The sequence below is a fragment of the Condylura cristata genome, unplaced genomic scaffold (assembly GCF_000260355.1).
Source record: "Condylura cristata isolate star-nosed mole 26May11 unplaced genomic scaffold, ConCri1.0 scaffold00038, whole genome shotgun sequence".
Lineage (NCBI taxonomy): Eukaryota > Metazoa > Chordata > Mammalia > Eulipotyphla > Talpidae > Condylura > Condylura cristata.
In genome coordinates this window covers 8,145,561-8,165,981 of record NW_004567139.1, presented here as the reverse complement: position 1 = coordinate 8,165,981, position 20,421 = coordinate 8,145,561, and the positions used below count along the sequence as shown (strand labels likewise).

At 51.0% G+C, this 20,421-nt stretch overlaps 1 protein-coding gene across 1 annotated transcript in view; it reads left to right on the top strand.

Annotated features, from left to right (window-relative positions):
• GRB2 (growth factor receptor-bound protein 2) overlaps positions 1-20,316 on the top strand; it is a 59,663-nt gene extending 39,347 nt beyond the window's left edge. Inside the window, exons 2-5 of the mRNA XM_004693496.2 lie at positions 10,955-11,052; positions 16,480-16,602; positions 19,034-19,202; positions 19,785-20,316. Coding sequence (XP_004693553.1) covers positions 10,955-11,052; positions 16,480-16,602; positions 19,034-19,202; positions 19,785-19,970 — 576 coding nt within the window. The 3' untranslated portion in view covers positions 19,971-20,316. The remainder of the gene's footprint in view (positions 1-10,954; positions 11,053-16,479; positions 16,603-19,033; positions 19,203-19,784) is intronic.
• The last annotated feature ends 105 nt before the right edge of the window (positions 20,317-20,421 follow it).

Here is a 20,421-nt window from a genome sequence, read left to right as displayed (position 1 = left end):
TGAAGTGGAATGGTTTCATAGATTCTGATGTTTGCACATGATGGTTGTATGTAAAGTAAGTCAGCTGTGTGTCGCTGTTTTTAATTGTAGCAGTTCCAGCATCACCTCTGTGCCCACAGGCTGGGGTGGTCACAGGCGAGCATTCTTCCTCCTCTACATTTCTTTCTCTTTCTGTTCACTTATTGGAGATAGTACACTTCTGCCACTTGGAAGTTAACATTACCTTGGGAAACCTGTGATGTGATGTGGAATTTGATGTCTCACCCTCACTGTGCAATGTTCCCTGTTCTGCAGAGGGGACTTAGGCAGGGAAGGGGTAGATTTCGATTCTTAATGGGTTTGGTTTCAGCTGTTCATTTTAGTACCTTCTCAAGACAGACTCCCTTAGTCTACTTCAAAGCTCACCACCTTTTGCCTGACCTCCCCGGAGGGCCCTTACTTAGCCTACAGCTGTTTCTGCTGATCCCCCTCAGATCAAGAGCAGGTTCAGGCTCTCCTGCTGGTCCCATGCTCCCCTTCAGAGCCCTGTGCAGCCTCACTTGGCTCACCTTCCCTAGTCTCGTGGCCTCTTTTCACATAACTATTGGATTCAGCTTTTTGGTTCCTAGACTCTCACCGCAAAGCCTTCCCTCATGTTCTTCCTCTGCTCAGAATGTTTCTCCTTGCTTTTACTGGTATCCTCCGTCCCCAAGCCCAAGCCTGACTCAGCTGTCACACTTAGGCCTCCCCTCAAGTATACTGCCAGGTGAGCTTTCCTTGACACTCATCTCTGCATTTGGCTCACATTAGGTCTCCCTAGAGTGCTGTGCTACAAGGCACCTGAACCTGTCATCATAAAACTTACCTCCCTGAAGTTGTAATTACCTTGTCCCTCTTCCAGTCAGCTCCATGCAAGTGACAAACCTTTCTGTATCGGCCCTGACCCTAAACAGGCACCACTGTGACATTGTCTACTGCTTGAGTCTTGACATCCATCTTTGATTACTTTATTAGGATGGAATCTTCAGAATAGCATCAGAGGGGTAAAAGGAAAAAAGAGGTAGATCTTGGCGACAAACCACTAAATTGCTTTCATGAAGCAGTCAGTCCCTTAGATTCCCATCACTGTCCCCAGTCATTAGTTTGTCTTCCTCTGTGATGTGGCCATCCAAAAGGTGAGCAGAAGGGGCGGCCATGCAGATGGTCAGGTCCTGGAAACATGCAGCCTGGGTTGTCACTTGGTGGCCACAAGAAATCCAGCCCTGGAAGGCGTCTAAGCGGAGACCCCGGGCTACCAGGCGGCCCTTGGGCAGGTGGGGTGGCGGTGGGGAGGGCCACTTGCCGCCTCCCACTTGCACATTTTCCTGCAGAAGGGTGCTGTCGCCAGAGTGAGCGCCTATGCTGGTGAGCCTTGTTCAGCTGTCCACAGGTCGTGGTGACCATTTGTAGCTTATCATGTGACAGCACCTGCACGGGAAGACACCTGCCTGGCCAAGGGTCCCGTGCAAAGTGTTATCAGACAACCCAGGCTCTCACTACCACATCCTAGAGATGGCTTTGCGGCTGTTTTCTGTGGACGCCGAGCTGCTCTGCTCCTGGACCAGTTGCCAGTCTGGCTCCCTTATCCCACTGATTACTCGCCCCTTCTGATGTTCCTGCACAGCTCCCTTGCTTGTCAACACTGGCTGGGCAGGAGCTGCATCTTCCTTTGTAATCCCAGCAGCGCTCAGGACACTGGGCCTGCCTGGGATGCAGGTCAGGCCCAAGTCCTTTGGGTGGTCGCTCACTTCCCTACTCCGCCTCTCTCAAGCCCTCTTACCCATAACGGGGGACAGCAGAGTGACTGGCTGCTGGGGCAGTGCCTCAGAAAGCAAGGCCCGGCCGCGTTCTTTCCCCAAATGATGCATAGAATCTGGTGCTGTCTGTTTGCCCCCTAACAGATGGTTGCTTTCGCCCCATAATACATATCACTTCTTACTGGGTCCCACCAGATAAATACATGATTTGGAGGGTAAGTCATCGGGGGCTCTAGTAAGAGCCAAAATTGGGTGATTGAGGAGACTGCTTCGAAGGTGCAGCAGGCTGTCTCTAGAGGCCACAGAGCTGGTGACCAGACAGACAGCCATCTTGCCTGAAAGACAGTGGGGCAGGGGCAGAGGGCAGTTGGCAGAAACCCAGGAGGAGAGGCCTGGGTGGAGGCTGTCAGCCAGGTCCAAGACTGTCTGCAGAACTCACCGTGCCCAGAGGCCCCTCTTCTGCAGCAAACCCTTTGGGGATACCACTTGGGAGCCAGAGAGCAGAGTACCTCTGAGGAGCCTGTTAGTGTCCCCCAGCTCCCAGCCCAGGGGATGCATGTCAGGGGAGAGGCGGAGGGAAAGGACCAGCTCCAGGACACCCGCTACCTTTTAAAATTATGCTTACTCTTGTCGACTTTAAAAGAAAAAAAGCTGCCTGGTAGCTCTGGACAGTTATTTTTCTAAATTGCTTTTCACAGAAATCAGTGGCCTCGAGGGACACCACTAAAACATGACTACTTACCAAGCCCTTTGATCCCACTTCCAAAAAATAACCTCTAATCTGTCCCCTTTGTTTACTGGACAGCCATGTTGTCCCTGCCTGCTCTTCCTGCCATTTATCCTCACAGGACAGCTGGCAGAATGGAAGGCGCCAGCCCTGAGGTCACTGTTGGGGAACCTCCAGTTGCCATCCTTAGCTCACCAGTTCGAACACCCTCATTTGCACATTCTCAGCTTCTGCCCGTCCCACCCCTGGGCAGTCCTTCAGGTCTCTGCTTAGAGGTCGCTCTGACCAGTTCCCCGGACCCCAGACTAGATCAGTTCCTGTTTTGGCTTCTACCCTGCGCGCTGTTCATGTGTTCGGCCTGGTGCTGGCGTCTCTGCCAGCCAGGGACCAGGGTGATTGGCGCCCCAGCCCCAGCCCCTCTCTGTCCAGCATGAGCTCAGCGTCCTCACCTGGACTAGGTTAACTGCTTCGGTAAAACTGCACTTGAAGATCCTCTCCTGGTTGAGGGTGGCAGCTCTGGCAGTGTCCAGCTTGGAGTTCTTGTCACAGCCAGGACTAGCTCCCGGCTGCTGTCACCTTTTTTCTTTCAGTAACAGCCTCTTACGTGGCCCTGGCGACACAGGACTGTAAATCCATAGAGCCCTTTAGTTCACACCTTGAATCAACAGGACAACAAACTGTTGTCTCATTATTTTGGGTGGGGGTGCTGGGAGCTGCTGCTTGTTTAGTGGCCCACAGCAGAGGGCAGGGCAGATCCCACTGGGTGGCGCCGTCACTGCTGCTCCCCCTGCCATGGGGTTCTGGTTGTTGCTCTGTTGTTGAGGAGAAGGTTGTGGAATTGGGCCTATGGACAGAAGTCTTCTGTCGGTAAACCAGCAGCATGGCTGTGGTGTCTGCGCACAAGCGCAGACGTGCATGAAGAACTAGCCACCGTTGGTGATGTCCAGTCAGGAAGTTCTGATACCGTTTGCAAAGATTTCACTTTTAAACTGAAGGAAATTTAATCCAGCTCTTAATTCATGGCGCTGCCTTGGCCAGAGAACAAGCCTTCCCGCCATCTGCATGATCGCAGCTTGGGAAGTCGGCCGCTTTGCTCAGCTGAGATGTGAGCAGAGAATAAGGCCCAGCTTGTTTCAGCCAGGCAGGGTCCTGTGGCGCCTAAGCTGCTGTCGGTGTGTCTTGGGTGTTTGGTCCTTTCTGTTGAACGGGACTTGGCCGTGACTCCCGCCTTGGGCCTGTCACGCCCGTTGCCCCTGCTCCAGAAGTGCTGTTCTCATTGCCTTGTTGTGGCCGGCTCATTGTTCAGGTGTACAAAACTTTCCCTCCTAAATCTCCCCAGTATCTGCCTTCCTCCCCACCCCTCATCCTTCACCCCTGTCATCTCTTGCAGTTGAAATTGAGAGGATTTCACTCTTCTCTAGAGCAGTCACCTCCACCAAAGTAATGGTGCATTCCATGCGGCACAAAGCACAGATGACAGCTATTTTGATTGGGAACTCTTGCACCCCTTTAATAGAAAGGGTTTATTTTGGGGTGTTGCCTTTGCCTTTGGGTCTCACTGCCTCCAGACTGATCTGGGTGGAGTACTGTCACCTAAGCTGCCTTCCTGTTTTGCTCAGATGTCCTGAGTAGTTTTTCTTCACGGCAGCTGAACCAGGAAAGGTTAATGACAATATTTGAAAATACTTGCCGGAGAGGGAGAAATATCCTGTCAGTCTGTTAGTCTTCTTAGTTGTTCATCCGTCGCCATATTTGAACACACAAAGGAAGCCTCACATTTTATATGTGTGCGCATGTGCATGTGTGGATGGCCCTGCCGAGCCCTTAGTGGGGTGCGTGTGTCTGTCTCTAGTCATTTCTCTACCTCACCTACCATCACTCAGTGGTAGAGCCCAAGGTGTTAAGACTGCCTTCTGTAAAAACTGGCTGCAAGAATCCCAGTTGTAAAGCTAACACCCCCTCCAGCCAGACTTGCAGGCTGAACCAGGCCTCTGACAAGGCAGGAGGTCCCCCTGCTGAGGGGGTGCTTATTTGGAAACAGCTTCACCTCCTTACTCCCCAGTCTGCCCTTGGTGCCCCCCTTTTATCCACTTCCTACTGAAATTTCCCTTCCCTTGCTATCCAGCCCACATGTCCACCTTTATACATTTTTCTTAGGAATAGCAGAATCAGGTGGTCCTTCAACTTGGTGAGCCCTTTTTTGAGTTTGGAGCACTTAAATTACAGGAATAGACGAATTGCCTCATTCTACTACTTCTCCTTCCTTGGGGGAGTAAACTCGTGGCGACCCGTCTTTGTAGGGTCTACTCACGAGGTTACTGTCCCTCATCAAGGAGTTAGACAGTGGCATATGATGTCTTATGCACCTGCTTCCGTCTCTAGACCCAACTGTCTGTGACACTGCACTCCTCAGAGCCCCCAAGTGCATGCCAGGCCCCTAGGGGCTGGCACCCTTTGAGGGGCTGTGGAGGATGCAGGTTTGCACAGATCATGAGGGGTGGAGCGATGACTGACCAGGGCCTCCATCCACACCCTCAGGATAGAGCCGAAAATGGCCAAGTGGCTGTAATCTTCAAAGATTGCCACAGATATGGACGGTCCAGCCAGAGAGAATGCTGTGTGTTAGGGGCCAGCAACTCAGTGGACAAGTGGGTCAGAGAAGTGGGCGATGGCCCAATCTTGCAAACTGGGGTGTTGGCTGAGGATGGCTTGGATGGAAAAAGGTGACTTAATAAGCTAGTAGACAGGAGAGCGTGGTGTTTGAGCTGTTCAGGGCAGGAGCACTTAGTTTGCAGCACTGCTGTGCCCCACTGCTGCTTAGAGGGCAGAAGGCTTGGGCCATGGGAGAGATTGTACCCGATTAAAATGACGGTGTGACCGTGGTGGCTGCTTTTTACCGGTAGAAAATTGAGAATGATTTTCCTCCCTCATTTCCAGTCTCCCTTCCTCCCTGACCTTTTTTCCTTTAAAATTGCTTAGAGGGTATAACCTGTTCTCACCAATGTGTCCCCAGTGGCTGGCAAGTAGACTGGTCCGCTACGTGCCCTTTGGATTTCTTTAGTAAATAGAATCCTTTCTTTACAAGAAAATAAAGTAGGGCTTCCCTGGTGGCACAGGGGTTACATTTCAGCTCTAGCCACTGCCGTGCGAGTTTGATACCCGACCAGGGAGTGACCCACAGGGTGCAGCAGCACCCTCCTGTCTTCCCCGCTGCTCCCTTCAGCAGTGGCTTTCAGTAGATCCACTTGCTCTGCTCCCCACTCTGTCTCTGGTGAATATTCTCATCCCCTGCACCTCTGGTCTGTATCCCAGTTCTTGTATGCATAAGTAATTTTTTTTGATAATTGAAAAAAGGATGTGGGATTCCTGGATTCCCAAAGAAATGAGGCTTCTAAAAATTCCTGCTTTAAAAAGAACTGAAAATAGCATTCTGTGGCATAGATGACATACTGTGCTGGAGATGTCACCACTGTAGGTAGAGTACCCTCTTGATTTGGTGTTGTTACATGTGAATACTTTTTTAAATGCACACGTTTTCTTTAAACCACTTGCTCAAATGGCATAATTCGATATTCGCACACAATTTTATAAATAGCCAGAATCTGGATATTTTTAAAACTTCACAAGCGCATTTCATTTGTTAGCTTTCTGATTATTACAAGCCGGCTGGCATCTTGATTCTTGACTGGATACAGCAGTGCCCAGGTGTCTTGCCTGGGCTGTGGCCTTACCGTGGTCATGGGTGCACAGACACTGGGCTGGTAGTGTGAGGATTGCCACCGTCTGCAGCCTTGGGTGCACATTGTAAGGTTTGTGTGGGTCCAGGAACCCATATTATTCAGCTCCCTCTAAGTCACCATCGCCTCAGTGACCATCAGACCAGTTTAGCTTATCTACAGTGGGGTGTTTTTATGATTTGGCACACGGTAGAGAAGCAGCGTGGCCAAGATGTTCTTCACGTTGAGCAAAAGCTGTAACAGATGGAGGTGGTGATTGTAAAAGCACTTACCTAACATGTTGGCGGTGAACCAGTATAGCCTGGGCGCAGGTCCTGCTGAGGGAGTCCGAGAAGTTGAAGAGCAGTCCAGTAGTGTCTAATAATAAGTGTCTAATAAGTGTCTCTGTCGGTCATCAGAGAGCTGATTTTATTTTATCTTTTCTTTCTAACCCCCAGCTGCTACCACCCCCTTTCCACAGCCATCAAAAACCCATTTTAAATGGATTTCCTTTCACTGGCCCCCTTGCCAGGTCTCTAAAATCTCTCTCAGGCTCATGTGTGTGTGTCTGTGTCTGTGTGTCTGTGTGTGTTCTCTCCCTTTTCTGAGGACTTGAAGTTAAGTAGAAGATTTACCCCGCCACATTGCCACATTTCATTACGTGACATAGGAGCTTCACTGTGAAACTTTCCCAAACTTTACACACGAGAGCCCTTGTACAGATTGCTTCACTGATAGACAAAACTCTGAATAATTTTTCAAACCGCATGCTATAAACAGTATTTCTCTAGCATTTTCCTAAAGAAGACCTTTTTCTAGAATTTGTGCAGAAAATGAAGTCCAGTTCTTCACCCTAGTGTTGCTAAGGGACAGAAAGGGCAAATGAAGTCTCCTAGAAGTAGGCATGGAAGTTTCTGGAGTGAAGCCAGACCCCATCCTCTATTAATGTATGTGCTTTTGCCCCCCATGGACAGCGTTGTGCAGGTGAGACAGCCCCCCAAGACCATTAGGCCAATGTGTTAGCGTGGGGGCGCAGAGCAGTGGTGGAAGCGAGTGTCTCTCGGCTGCAGTGGCCGCAGCCCTGCTTTTTACCTTCGCTCATGGAACCTCCTCAGTAACCTCCTGGGAGGTGGGTGCCCACCCCACCCTGTAGGTGGGAGAACCAAACTTTTAGTTCATAGACCCATGTTTGTGGTGGTGAGGCTGGAGTCAGGGCCATTGGCTAGCACCTCAGATCCTATGTTCTTGCCACCAGGTCAGGTGGCTCCTTTGACATCAGCCTTTTTTTTTTTTTTTTTAAACCATTGGGAACACTTAGATTGGCTTGCTATAGGTGGGAATTCACATCACCTTTAGAATGGTCTCAGACCGGGGTGAGGGCCCACAGTAGGTCGTCACAGTCACCAGAGACAGAAGAACGGAGCGCTACATGCTGGGGGCTGGAGGCCGGAGCGGAGCTGCATTCAGGGCAGCTCTTTGGTGAACGAGGGACGTTTCACAGCTCTCCCACGTTGTTTTCTGCTTGCCCCATGTTTTAGAAGTGTGAAAAGTTTGTGCCCGACTGTGTGGGGCCTTGGCATAAGCTTTTCTATGTGTGAATTGGCCCATATAGTGCCATTGAAATTTTGTGGCTTCTAGTTGAAGTACATGAAAAAAAGTCCGTGTGTATATTATTAAATTTTTATTAGTGTACAGTTCTAAATAACTTCTAAATTTATTATGCCTTTTTGTTTGTTCTGTGAACTAGTTACAATATTTAGAACTGGAGTACAGGCCAGAGGTGCAGGGATGGTGAGAAGCTTCACCAGAGACAGAGTGGGGAGCAGAACAGGCAGATCATTGAAGCACACTGCTGAGGGGAGCAGCGGGGAGACAGGAGGGGTGGGGTCTGCACCATTTGGATCACCTCCCAGTCTGGGGATCGAAGTTGCGCTTGAAGTCTCTGCGGCTAGCTTAGGAATGCTGCACTTTGACACATTGCGCCACTGGGAGGGCCCGAGAAGTCCATATATCTTCAGTCCAGTTTTCAGACTGAGCTCACCAAAGTAAGGGTTGGGGCAGGGGCCTTGGTGTGTCAAGAAATAGGTAGGCAGCACTATAGTCCCCCTCCCTGTCCTTTTCATTGACTGATTCATTTAATTCTCTACGCAAACCTCTTCATTCCTTATCCTTTATGTTTCTTCCTGATTGAGGCTCTGACATTATTTTCAGCTTTGAGGGCCAGTGGGGTGAGGGGGGCCTTCACTGAAACTCGTCTCTTCCTCCTTCTGTAATCTCATCTCCTGATCAATCTGCTTCCGTTAAACCCCAGCGTGTTGTGTGGATGCAGAGTCAGAACTCAGAGGACTCTGGGGGTTGGAAGAGAACATGCAGCAGACGTGGGGTAATAGCTGCAGACATTCCTGGGGATTCTCAAAACTGAAGGAAAATTGGGTGGTTGAACTCAACCCTCTATTTGTGAAGAGGTGATGGGGCGGGCTGCAGGCAAACACTGAGAGCTGCCTTCTGTTGTGGGGAAATGGTGAGGGAGCCGCTTCCTCATTCTCAGAACTCTGATCAGGCCTTTCAGACGCACTTGTTGGGGGTGTGAGCTTTCATCTGAAGCCATCGCAGATTAAATACGGGCTTTGTAGGTGCAAACTCATCCACATATGGTTCCGGTCTCCTCCTCTGCGCCACTTTGACTCATTTATGTTAATTTGTGTCTTTTGCTGTTTTAAACATTTAAACCTTTTAATAAAACATAATTTTTAAATGCCTTTTAGATTGTGCTGTCTGGTGTCAGACTTGCTCAGGAAAACCGACCAGCAGGGGGGAGTTGAGTGGGAAGATGTGGTCCCTGTCCCCCAAGGTGACCATAGGCTTGCAACTTGTCCTGTATTTCATCTCCAGCAGGGCCAGTCTCTTCCAGAGGTTTAGAGTAAAGAGTTTATTTACAAGTTTGCACAGCAACAACTGGGCTGTCTGCTAAAGTGATAATCTGGATGCTGGAATATCTAGACAACTAAAAATTTAAGATTTCATATGCTCAAACATTACATTAAAACAAACTCAACTGGGCCTCCCTGGTGGTGCAGGGGGTTAAGACTCAGCACTATAAAGCAATCCGCAGCTACAGCAGCACTTCATAAGTCTGATCCCTGGCTAGGGAGTGACCTGGCCCATCACTCTCCTATCTCACCCACTGCTCCCCTCAGCAGTATATTTAAGTAGATCCTCCTGTTCTGCTCCCCACTCTGCTTCTGGTGAATTTTCTCTTCTGCTGAATCCCTCCCCTGGCCTGCACTCCAGCTCTTGTATGCATACATCAATAAATATTTTTTAAATTAACTTATTAATCCCATATTTTCTTGCCTTGTTGGATGAAAAGTATACTAAGCTATGAATAATGATTTTGTTCTACGGAAAATCATACAAACTGAAGCCAAATTTGGAAGTTGACCTGGCATTTCTTCTGTGAAAGGGAACTCTTCTGGGAGGTGGGAAGGAGGTAATCTCAGTCAATTTGGCAAGAAAGTGCAGCCCTGTGAACTCAGAGTCTGTGAGTTGGCACCCTTTTCTGTAAGGTTATTGGTCACAAATCAACTCTCCAGGTGATCGCCTTCCTCTGTTTTGATCCCAGGTGACCACTCCTTGTCTATGGACTCTGTCTCCCATGGACTCTTCAGAGGGTGTCCATCTCACCATTTCAGAAATTTCTAAGACATTTTGAAGAATCCTAACCTTAAGCCGCTCTGCAGGAGCCCTGCACCCTCATGCTGTAGGCTCTTCTATGGTGCCTGTGTGGGACAGCCTCTGGCCTCATGGCTGTACCTGGTAGCCGGCGGCTTGACTGCTGGCCACAGGACCTGGACTTCCAGAGTGCAGGTGTAAGTCATGGGTGTGTCATGTGTTGGTGTACCACCACTGTAGCAGACATAGTCACGAACCTTTTTAAAGTGGGAAGGCTGCCCAGGCGGGTGCCAGTTGCAAGACTCCCCAGAACACAGGTCCTGAGCACCGTTTTCCTTTGTCCACCATTTTGGAGTTTATCTCACATTTCTGTTTCCCCTTGAAGTTAGCCAATTTAGGAGTTTCTATGTGCCTGCGTACGTGTGTGTACTTTGTTGGAAATCTAGAATACACAGGATAGCTTTTATATTGTACCTAGTAGATATGACATGTCATGCTTTTAATGAAACGCTCCCCGTGCCGGGCCAGGGTGTACTCAGAGCGGGTCTGGTGGCCGGCCCAGTCTTTGTCACCGTAGGCAGACAGCAGGGCGTGCTGGGCCGGGTGACTTGAGCCTGGCGCAGCACTCTCTGAAGAGGGCTTCAAGCTGTGCCTGTTGCAGTTCACCCCTCCTAGGCGGTGAGGTTCTCCCGGACAGGGCGGCCTTTCCCTGACTCTCACTGTACGCCATGTTGATGTTTGCTGCACCAGAGCCTGCTCCCCAAAGCCAGTCTGTTAAGTGTCTCTCACTTCCCTCTGCTTCCTACCGCAGCATCTGTGCTACATGCTTGGGAACTTGGACTCTTCATCCACAGACAATTGCTTTTTCTTTATAATTGCAACTATCAAACTTTAACATAATGCTGGTTGTTTGAAGCTACAGGAAGTCTTGCATCCTTGTAACTGATAATACTTCAAATAATACCTTTTACAAACAAACTTAAAACAACTTCATGGCCTTCGTGGCTGCCCTTTTAAAAGTGGAAAGGAAATGATTGATTTTTCCCCCCTTGTTTTCTTTTCAGGTTTTGAATGAAGAATGTGATCAGAACTGGTATAAGGCAGAGCTCAACGGGAAGGACGGCTTCATCCCCAAGAACTACATCGAGATGAAGCCGCATCCGTAAGTGGCTTTGCTGGGATCCAGGCTCAGACCCACCCACTGCAGAAAATGTTCACAGAAATTAGGCTCCTGAGATAGCACTCATACTTTGTAGTCTTCCCCAGAAATTAGCAAGCACGCTGATGTTGAGTGTTTTTAATAATGGCATACTTTTTTTTTTTAAGATTTATTTATTTATACAGCCCAGAGGTACAGGGGGTGAGAGACATCACCAGAGACAGAGTGGGGAGCAGAACAGGCAAATCAATGAAACACACTGCTGAGAGGAGCCGCGAGTGGGTCAGGAGAGGTCTGCCACACCATATGGTCATCTCCCAGGGCGGAGATCGAACTAGTGCTAAAGTGGCTTTAGTTTCTCAGTGCTGTGCTTTAACCCACTGCACCACCAGCGAGAGCCAATAATAGCTTACTTTTTTTGTTCATTGTTGGTGATCTTTAAGTAACGAAGCGATGGCTTTATGTAAAAGTCTATGTACTGTCGCAAATAGCATATGTTTGAGATTGATAGTGACCGTCAGTGATGGTTACTAAAGCAGGGTTGTGCAGGCTCCTAATTCTTTCCCTAGGAAATCCTTGAGGCCAGGTGTGTTGCATAATTCTGCATGTTGTGAGTTCTAGAAAGGATACTCAGACAGCTTCTGTATGGATTGAATTCCCTGTGGAGCTGTCTCATAACTTTTTTTTTTTTTTTTTTAAAGATTTATTTGCTTATTCACACAGAACTGGGGTACAGGCCAGAGGCTCAGGGACGGTGAGAGGCCTCACCAGAGACAGAGTGGGGAGCAGAACAGGCAAATCAATGAAACACACTGCTGAGAGGAGCCGCGAGTGGGTCAGGAGAGGTCTGCCACACCATATGGTCATCTCCCAGGGCGGGAATCGAACTCATGCGGAAGTGGCTTCAGATTCTCAGTGCTGTGCTTTAACCCGCTGCGCCACCAGGGAGGGCCCGTCTCATAACTTTTATCCAGAACACAATGTTCATGATACAGTAGGTTCTCAATAACCTGTTGGAGCTGCCCTTGTCCTCCATTTTTTGAGATTTTCAGATCACTGAAAATCTTCTTGGGTAGCAACATGTTTGCTGCTGCTCCCCGTTATCACCACTCTAATGCATACCTGTCATTTCTCCCCACCACCAAGCAAAGATCAGAGCCATGCCTGGCTGTTCATAGTCCCCAGAGCACCGTAATCACCAGCCTGTATGCAGCTGCGTGTCGCTCAGCTTGAAGGGTCCCAGGTCTCAGTCCACTCCTGCTGTACACCTGAGGGCCCCTTCTCTCTCTGTGTCAGTGCCAACAACTTACAAACAACGCATTGTACAGAGAACTAGAGGGCAGGGTGTCAGGTCTCTGCTGTCGGTGGTGACCACCACTAGTAGCTAAGGGTGTCACGACGCTGCCTGCTGCATGGAGCCAGTTCTGGAAAGGTGGTTCGCCCTCTTTAAAGTGAAACTGAGGCCCCTACTTGGTGGAGAGTGGGTCAAAACACGGCACTGTGAAGCCATCGTGGCCACTGTAGCACGCATTCAATTCCCAGCCAGGGAATGATCCACAGGGCACAGCAGACCCCTCTTGTCTCCCCGCTGCTCCCTTCAGCAATGTGTTTAAGTCCATCTGCCTGTTCTGCTCCCCACTCTCACCCCCTGACCTCTGGCCTGTACCCCAGTTCTGTATGTATAAATAAATATTTTTTTTTTAAATGAAAGAAACTGATTCAGGAGCCTCTCCATGACGTGCCCGGCAGGCTATGAGTCGTGGACACTGAGTGCTTCCCATGTGACTGCTCTAGGTGCTGGGGAGGTGGCTTCTGTATTCAGCTACGGTTAATAAGCCCTCCATGTCGTTGATATGAAGTCTTCAAGAAGCTTAGCCTGGAGAGAGGTTGGGGTACCCTACTGTCAGGTAATGGGGGAGAACCAGACACCTCATAATGACTCAATAACTCTTCCAATGAATGGTTTGCACATCCGTAGAGTGTTTTCTTCTGGGTTTAGTGGGGAAACTTGTCCATTTTTGTATCTTTGTAGCTAGGAGTCTGAGCACTTCTGGACACCGAAGAGGTCCTTGAAGTACTTCTGCTCTTAGACCCACTATAACTATAGCTTTTGCACACGGTAGTTCAGCAGATGTTTTAAAATGAGGCCCAAATTTCTGTACAAGCCGAGTTGTTCATGATGATACGAATCAGAAGTTCTGGAATCTTTGGAGGAAGAGAGCACTGAACCCCTATCAGTGGATAGACAGGGCGGCTCCCTTGGGGAACCGTAACATTACACTGGGGGCTGCCATGGAGTGTGGGTGCTGATGGCCAGGAGGCGGCAAAGACGAGCTGGAGTTTGTTAAGCTCCTGGGAAGTGGATCAGGCCCTGCTTTGTCTCCCGCAGCTGCCCCTGTCTGTGCCCCTGTGGTCTTTCCTGGACAGCACCCTGGCCTGCCCCCCGGGAGGAGTGGCCAAGCATGCTTATGGGCTGGGGTGCTCCTGGAGGGGCACAACGCTGCCTCCCCATGCCATCAAGCAAAAGACGGGTGCCCCCGCCCCACGCCCTCCTCACACTAGGTCAGGCTGTCTGCACGCTTCCTGCAGACGACCAGATGAGAGGGCATTCAGGCTCCGCGGCACAGGCAGTCTGTCATGTCATGTCGTCTCTTTTTTTCTTTTTCAGTTTTATTATAGCAACCCTTTAAAATTGTTCAGAGGTGGTCTGAGGTGGTCGGTCATACACCACTGGGCAGATGAGGCTGAGGGTCGGTTTGCTGGCTCCGGCGGCGGCATTTTACTTGGCAGAACATCACACTGCAGTTTTTATATTGAGAGGAATTCCTGGGACTCTAACATCCTTGTTTTCTTCGGATTTCTTTGTGGGGCAGCAGCATTCTGAACCTGACTCTTGAGAAAATACCTGAAAGGCCCCTTTCTTGCCTCTGTGCAGGGATTGCAGGCACTTGCCACTGGGCCCTGCTCTTGGCCAGGCAGCATGGGTCAGGCTTTGCTAACAAACACTGACTCCACGGTGCCCACAGGCATTATCAATGCTGCAACGTGAGTGCGCCGCTCCCGTGTGTGCGTTAGTGCAAACCTGTCTGAGAGCTGTCTCAGCTTTTGACCCTGTTACTCCACATGAATATCACCATTCAACAACTTGACTCCAATTTGTAACCAGCATCACATGCTATAAGATGACAGGGCTGTGGTGTTTGAATGTTTTAGCTGAGAGGAGTGGCTGCTCCTTGGAGCCAGGTCCCCACGTCGTAGGACACAAGAAACAGGAGCTGCCAGAGAAGTTTCATTTAGTGGAACAGCCTTCTGGTGTTCGATTTGGGTGCTTGTATGACAGGTGTGTCCTCTGAAGAATTCCAGCCAGAGCACCCCGCTACAGTTCTTTTTAAGACTGGAGATGAAATTGAGTTCATGTTAAGCTGTGGCCCCATCTTTGTATTCAGGCACCAAAAGGAGAAGCCTGAAGCTCAGGTTCGCGCTGCCTGAGCTCGAGGGGAGAGTCTGTGTCTGCATCACGCGCACCTAGGCCATTCTCCTTTCCTGTCCTTGTTTACACCTTGGTCGAGAGGGAACGGAAGGAAAGTGCCTGCCTGTCCTAGGAGGGCATGTGCCCTTGCGCCTCTTCCATCCCCTGCCCCAGCCCCAGCCCTCTGTGAGCAAGTGCTTCTCAGACTCAGGGAGGCCCCGGGAGATGAGCTAGAAACACTCAGTGGTCCCGGCACTTCCTCATGTGGGTCCTCATTACCTCATTACTTTTCTTTTTTAAGATTTATTTATGCATATAGAACTGGGGTACAGGCCAGAGGTGCAGGGGCAGTGAGAGGCTTCACCAGAGACAGAGCGGGGAGCAGGACAGGCCGATGACAAAGTCCACTGCTGAGGAGAGCAGCGGGCGGGTCAAGATAGGTCTGCTGTGCCCTCTGGGTCACCTCCTGGGCTGGAGATGGCGCTCGCACTGAAGAGGCCACGGCCAGCTTCACAGTGCTGCTCTCCAACCTGCTGCGCCACCAGGGAGGGCCCGGTCCTAGTTACTTGAATGTGTGACTCCTGGCCCAAGAAGACTTACCCGGGAGCCCACTGTGCATCTAGCAGTGGGCCGCCCTCCGCGGCTGTTGTTGTGCACAGCCAGGTGCAACGAGAAAGACCCCGAAGTGGAAAATCCAGAACGTTCAAATCTGTCAACATACCAGCCTAGGAGCGCACATCTCTCTGTTTGAGTTTTAGTGTGGTCAGCATTTCTAGAGACATCCTGTGGTGCTGTTGCTTATGAGAAAGATGCACAGCTTTAGGGGACTGCTTGGTACCTTTGTTATTCTAGTGACGTTCTTACTGTTGGTCACCAGCAGGAGTCTGATGAGGCAAATCGGTCTCTGTGATCTGTAGGAAAGGTGGTTGCTTTTTTATTTATTTATTCATTCATATAGAACTGGGGTACAGGCCAGAGATGTGAAGGGTGAGAGGCTTCACCAGAGACAGAGTGGGGAGCAGAACAGGCAGGTCGACGAAGTCCACTGCTGAGGGGAGCAGCGGGCGGGTCAGGAGAGGTCTGCCACGCCATGTGGTCTCCGGGGCAGGCGGGGATCGAACTCATGCGGAAGTGGCTTTAGCTTCTCAGTGCTGTGCCTTAACCCGCTGCGCCACCAGGGAGGGCCCCAGTGGTTGCTTTTTAAGCAGAATACGTTAAGGACAAGTTGGGCCCCAGTTCCCCATCCTGGCGAGTAACGGTTTCATGCGAAGTAGAAAGGCCCCTGTGACTCTCGGCTTTTTTACAGCTTCTCTTCCCACTGACTGGCCATGGGCCATTATTTTCACAGCTCTGTGAATTCACCCACTTTCTTTTGGCCAAGGTGAACTAAGATGGGAGCAGGAGAATCTGTAGCCAGTTTCAGATGAAAAGCTATATTTTGCAACTAGCTGCTTCTTCATAAGTTAAAAACTGGTTTCCTGAAAGCTACCTTCTGGGCCGGAGAGCCAGGCCAGCCGCAGGTCCCAGTTCCGCCTCCTCCATTTGGCCCGTGCAGAGAGCTCTGTCTCCACCGCCAGGGCTCCCAGGCTCCTCTCCCTGCGTCCTCCCATGTGGCTGCAGGAAGGAGTCTGGCCCCTTTGTGCAGCTCACGTAGCGCTTCCCTGGGCTTTCCGCAGGCCTTGCTGATGCGTCAGAAGGGCACCAGTGGCAGGAGCCCCCTTCTGTAGCGTCCTCCTGCCAGCAGTCCGCCTCGTAAGTCACTGAGAGTGGATGGGGTGACGTTGTTCAAGGGAGATGGGCCCGGCGCTGGTCTGGGGTGCACCTGACCGGAGGGCATGTTGAGACTGGAGGTGACAGGGAGGCGCTTCCTCTGGCAAGGGCGCTCCGGCACAATTCGGAGGCCACATATCCCGTTTCTTTGTATGGAAGCAGATGTTGACTGGCTTGCCTTCCTTCCTTAGGTGGTTTTTTGGCAAAATACCCAGAGCCAAGGCAGAAGAAATGCTCAGCAAGCAGCGGCATGACGGAGCCTTTCTCATCCGAGAGAGTGAGAGTGCTCCCGGGGACTTCTCCCTGTCTGTCAAGTAAGTTCGTCCTGTGCCTGCCTGGAATCCGTCTCCGACTGATGGAAACTGAAGCCATGAGCCAGCCGCCTGGCGCCCGAGCCAGAGGTTGCACACTGGTGGAGGAATAGCCTGAACCTCACCTCACGTTAAGAGCCTGGTTTCTGGTTCTCTTTAGCGGTCAGGTTGTAGCATCCACGTGGGAAAACTGTCTTCATTCGCTGGACAGCAGCTGCACCCCTGGGGCTTATGCCGCCAGGTCTCCCAGACCGCACTGCTCCTCTTTCCGCCTCCCAGCACCCTTGCCCTCTCTGGGGTTCCTGCAGCAACCCCGGCACCGCTGAGTGCTGATTCAGCTGCCGGACCTGAGTACCCGGCGCAGGTCTACCACAGGCATCTGAGCTGCTCACCCTAACTCACAAGGATGTGAGGGGTTTGCGTTCCCGATTGGTAAATTTAACTGTAAGAGTTAGCGGGCATGGTGACGGCAGGGAGTTTTACCATCCTGGGAATCTTGAGGAATAGCCATGGGGACTTGGGAGTTTCTTAAGCAAATCATCCCTCATTTCTGAAATAAGGATTTTTAATCAAATTGTCATTTCCCCTTTTTTTTAGTTCAGTCTTTCTCGGTGACTGTATTGTCAAATGAACTTCTCCCCTAGAAACCGGGCTCCACCACTCTACATGATAAAGAAATTATTTGGTTAAAAACTCTGCTCTTTTAAATTACATTGACTCTTATAAAATGGAGAGATAAGGCAATGTAGTTGCCATTTACAAATGATACAAAGATTTTTCATTTCTAAAAATAAACTGAAAACCTTGTTTCATTTTAGACCAAATCTGTGGTTAAAATGCCGGTTTTGGAGATGTAGATACTTGTATCTGATCTCACACCTTTGGCAATCTTTAGGTGTAGTTTTGCGTTCTCATTGAGGCCCTGGGAGATGATCGGGCGGAGTAGGCTTTTCGTGAGCCGTGTGGCTCACTGAGGAGACTCCCCTGTGCCGCTTGATTAAACATGCATGTGAGGGTTGGTGAGAGCCTCTGGAGGGGGATTCTCTTCAGGCCTCTCGGGCATGTATTTCGCAGTGGCTGTCCTTACACTGACCTCTGATGACTCAGGCTCTTTTACTGTGTGTCCAGGTGAAAACCTTAAGAATCCTTGTAGTTTGGTTTAGAAATAAAATTTAAAACAAATGTTGTCACAACATTTCAAGGTTCAAGATCCAGTGTTGCTAAGATGTTTCTCTAGTTTCAAGACACTGAGAGATTAAAACACTGCCATGGACAACAGCCCTTTTTAGAAACCACCTTTGTACTGGTGGGAGCGGGCTGCTGTGGAACCCCAAAGAAGCCCTTTGTGGCCCTTCCTGGTGGCGCAACAGGTTAGGATGCAGCACTGAAAGCTCACAGCTGCAGCCACTTCAGTGCAAGTTCGATCCCCGGGGCCCCCAGCACGGGAGGATCCACTGGGCTCAGCAGACCTCTCCTGTCTCCCCTCTGCTCCCCTCAGCAGTGTACTTTGTTGATCTGCCTGTTCTGCTCCCCATTCTGTCTCTGGTGAGTCCTCTCACCGCCCCTGCACCTCTGGCCTGTACACCAATTCTGTATGCACAAATAAATAAATCTTAAAAATTTAAGAAAAAAAAAAAGCCCTTTACCCTTTCCTTCCCACCCTGCCTTTCCAGCCGCCCCTGCTGGTGTGAGCACCTTCCTTGAAGCTCAGTGCGCCACCTGCTGGGCTGTTTCTAAGCTGGTTCTTGCTACTTCAGAACTGAGGGAGAGGATTCCTGGCCCCTCATTCACCTTGCAGATCTTCTCGTGCATGGCCTGGCAGCGGGCTGGCCAGCCACGCCCTCATGAGCCCTGTTCCGGCCACCTGGCCTGCAGTGTGGGCCTTGACTGGGCAGCCGGGCACGTGTTTGGCAGTGTAAAGGAGGCGGGGTTAGAGCTGAGTGGGGCACCTGGGCTTTATTTTATTATGGGCCCAGTGTGTGTTCTCAGATCATTTTCTGACAAGTAGAACTGAAATCTCTGGTTGAAAAACATGATTTTGAACTATTCCCAGTTAGAAGAGAATTGGTGAAACTATGGCCAGGCCTACCTCATCCCACCTCACTTCCTGCCCCCCCAATAGTGTCACATGAGATTTTCAGTCACTTTGTGCTCAGTGGCAAGTCGCTCTCCTGGCCTTAAATGAGGCGCAGTTGCATTTGGGCCAGGCAGGCAGAGACCCTCTGGGGGGGACATTGTCCGTGCTACAGGCAGCCTCAGATCTAGTCCCTCCGCACAGGACCCTCATGCTGTCCATGGTCCTGAGGGCGGTGTCGGACTCTTGGGCCACCCTGACTCTACCCAAGGAGTCGGCTGGGTGGTCAGGGTGTTGCCAGGACGGCACCCTCTGGCCTCCAGCTGTGTGTGACTCCTGCCGTCTTCTCTGCGCCCCCAGATTTGGGAATGACGTGCAGCACTTCAAGGTGCTCCGAGATGGAGCAGGCAAGTACTTCCTCTGGGTGGTGAAGTTCAATTCTTTGAATGAGCTGGTAGATTATCACAGATCTACATCCGTCTCCAGAAACCAGCAGATATTCCTCCGGGACATAGAACAGGTGCCACAGGTAAGCCTCGGCGGGAGATGGGGATCACTGGGCACTCAGCGGCAGCTCCTCCGGTGGCAGGCGCCTCTTCAAGGGCTTGTTCCTGGGGCTTCTGCCTCCGTGGTTCAAAATGCCATGCTTGGTCATGTTAAAGATTCATGGCCTGAAACACAGCAGCCGGCCTTTCCCAGAGGCTGTGGCAGGGCCACAGGTCAGCACCTGTGTCCCTAGAGACAGTGCCACTGCTCTGGAACCACCTCGGGCGGGGTCCTTGCTCACCCCACTCCAGCTGTGCTGGCCGTGGGGGGGGGGGGGGACACCAGCCTGGCCTTGGCCTTGTCCTCCGCCACGCCTGTGATGCAGATGCGGGCCTGTCGGCGGAGCCCTCCCCCAGGCTCTTTCCCCGCAAAGCAGCGCTTGCTGCTTCCTGCCGAAAACAAGGCTCCCTCGCCGCCAGCCGCCCACTTGCCGCCCTGGGAGGTCGCTGCTGGCATTTGCTGGGCATCGGTGACCCACGGAGAGCAGGCGTTGGAGGGGCAGGGAGGCTCTTCCCGCCAGGGCGGCCAGCCAGGCTCAGGCAGTTCTTCCCTCCCCCTTCTGCAGCAGCCGACGTACGTCCAGGCCCTCTTTGACTTCGATCCCCAGGAGGATGGAGAGCTGGGCTTCCGTCGGGGAGACTTCATCCACGTCATGGATAACTCAGACCCCAACTGGTGGAAAGGGGCTTGCCACGGCCAGACCGGCATGTTCCCCCGCAACTATGTCACCCCGGTGAACCGGAACGTGTAAGCCAAGGAGAGATTATTTAAAGAAAGTGAAAAATTTAAAACACGTACAGAAGACTTCAGCCCACGCGCTGTCTCTGACGCAGCCCATGCGGGAGCGTGAACACCTGACTGGGTCGCCGGTGACCTTCTCACTTTGGTTGGAACTGTGGGGGGCGGGAGGGGGCGTTGGATATAAAAATGCCAAAAGTTACCTATAAATTAAGAGAAGAGTTTTTATTACAAATTTTCACCGCTGCTCCTACTTCTCCTTTGTCCTTTTTTCATCCTTTTTCTCCTGTCCATCAGTGCATGACGTCTAATGCCACGCGTAGTCCTAGCTGATGCCAATAATAAAGAACAGAAACCAAGTGGGCTGGTATTTTCTCTATGCAAAATGTCTGTGTAGTCGGGGTGACTGAAAGAAGAGCTTTCTGTTCTTCCCGTGTGCGCGGGGCGGGCGGGAGCCCAGCCGC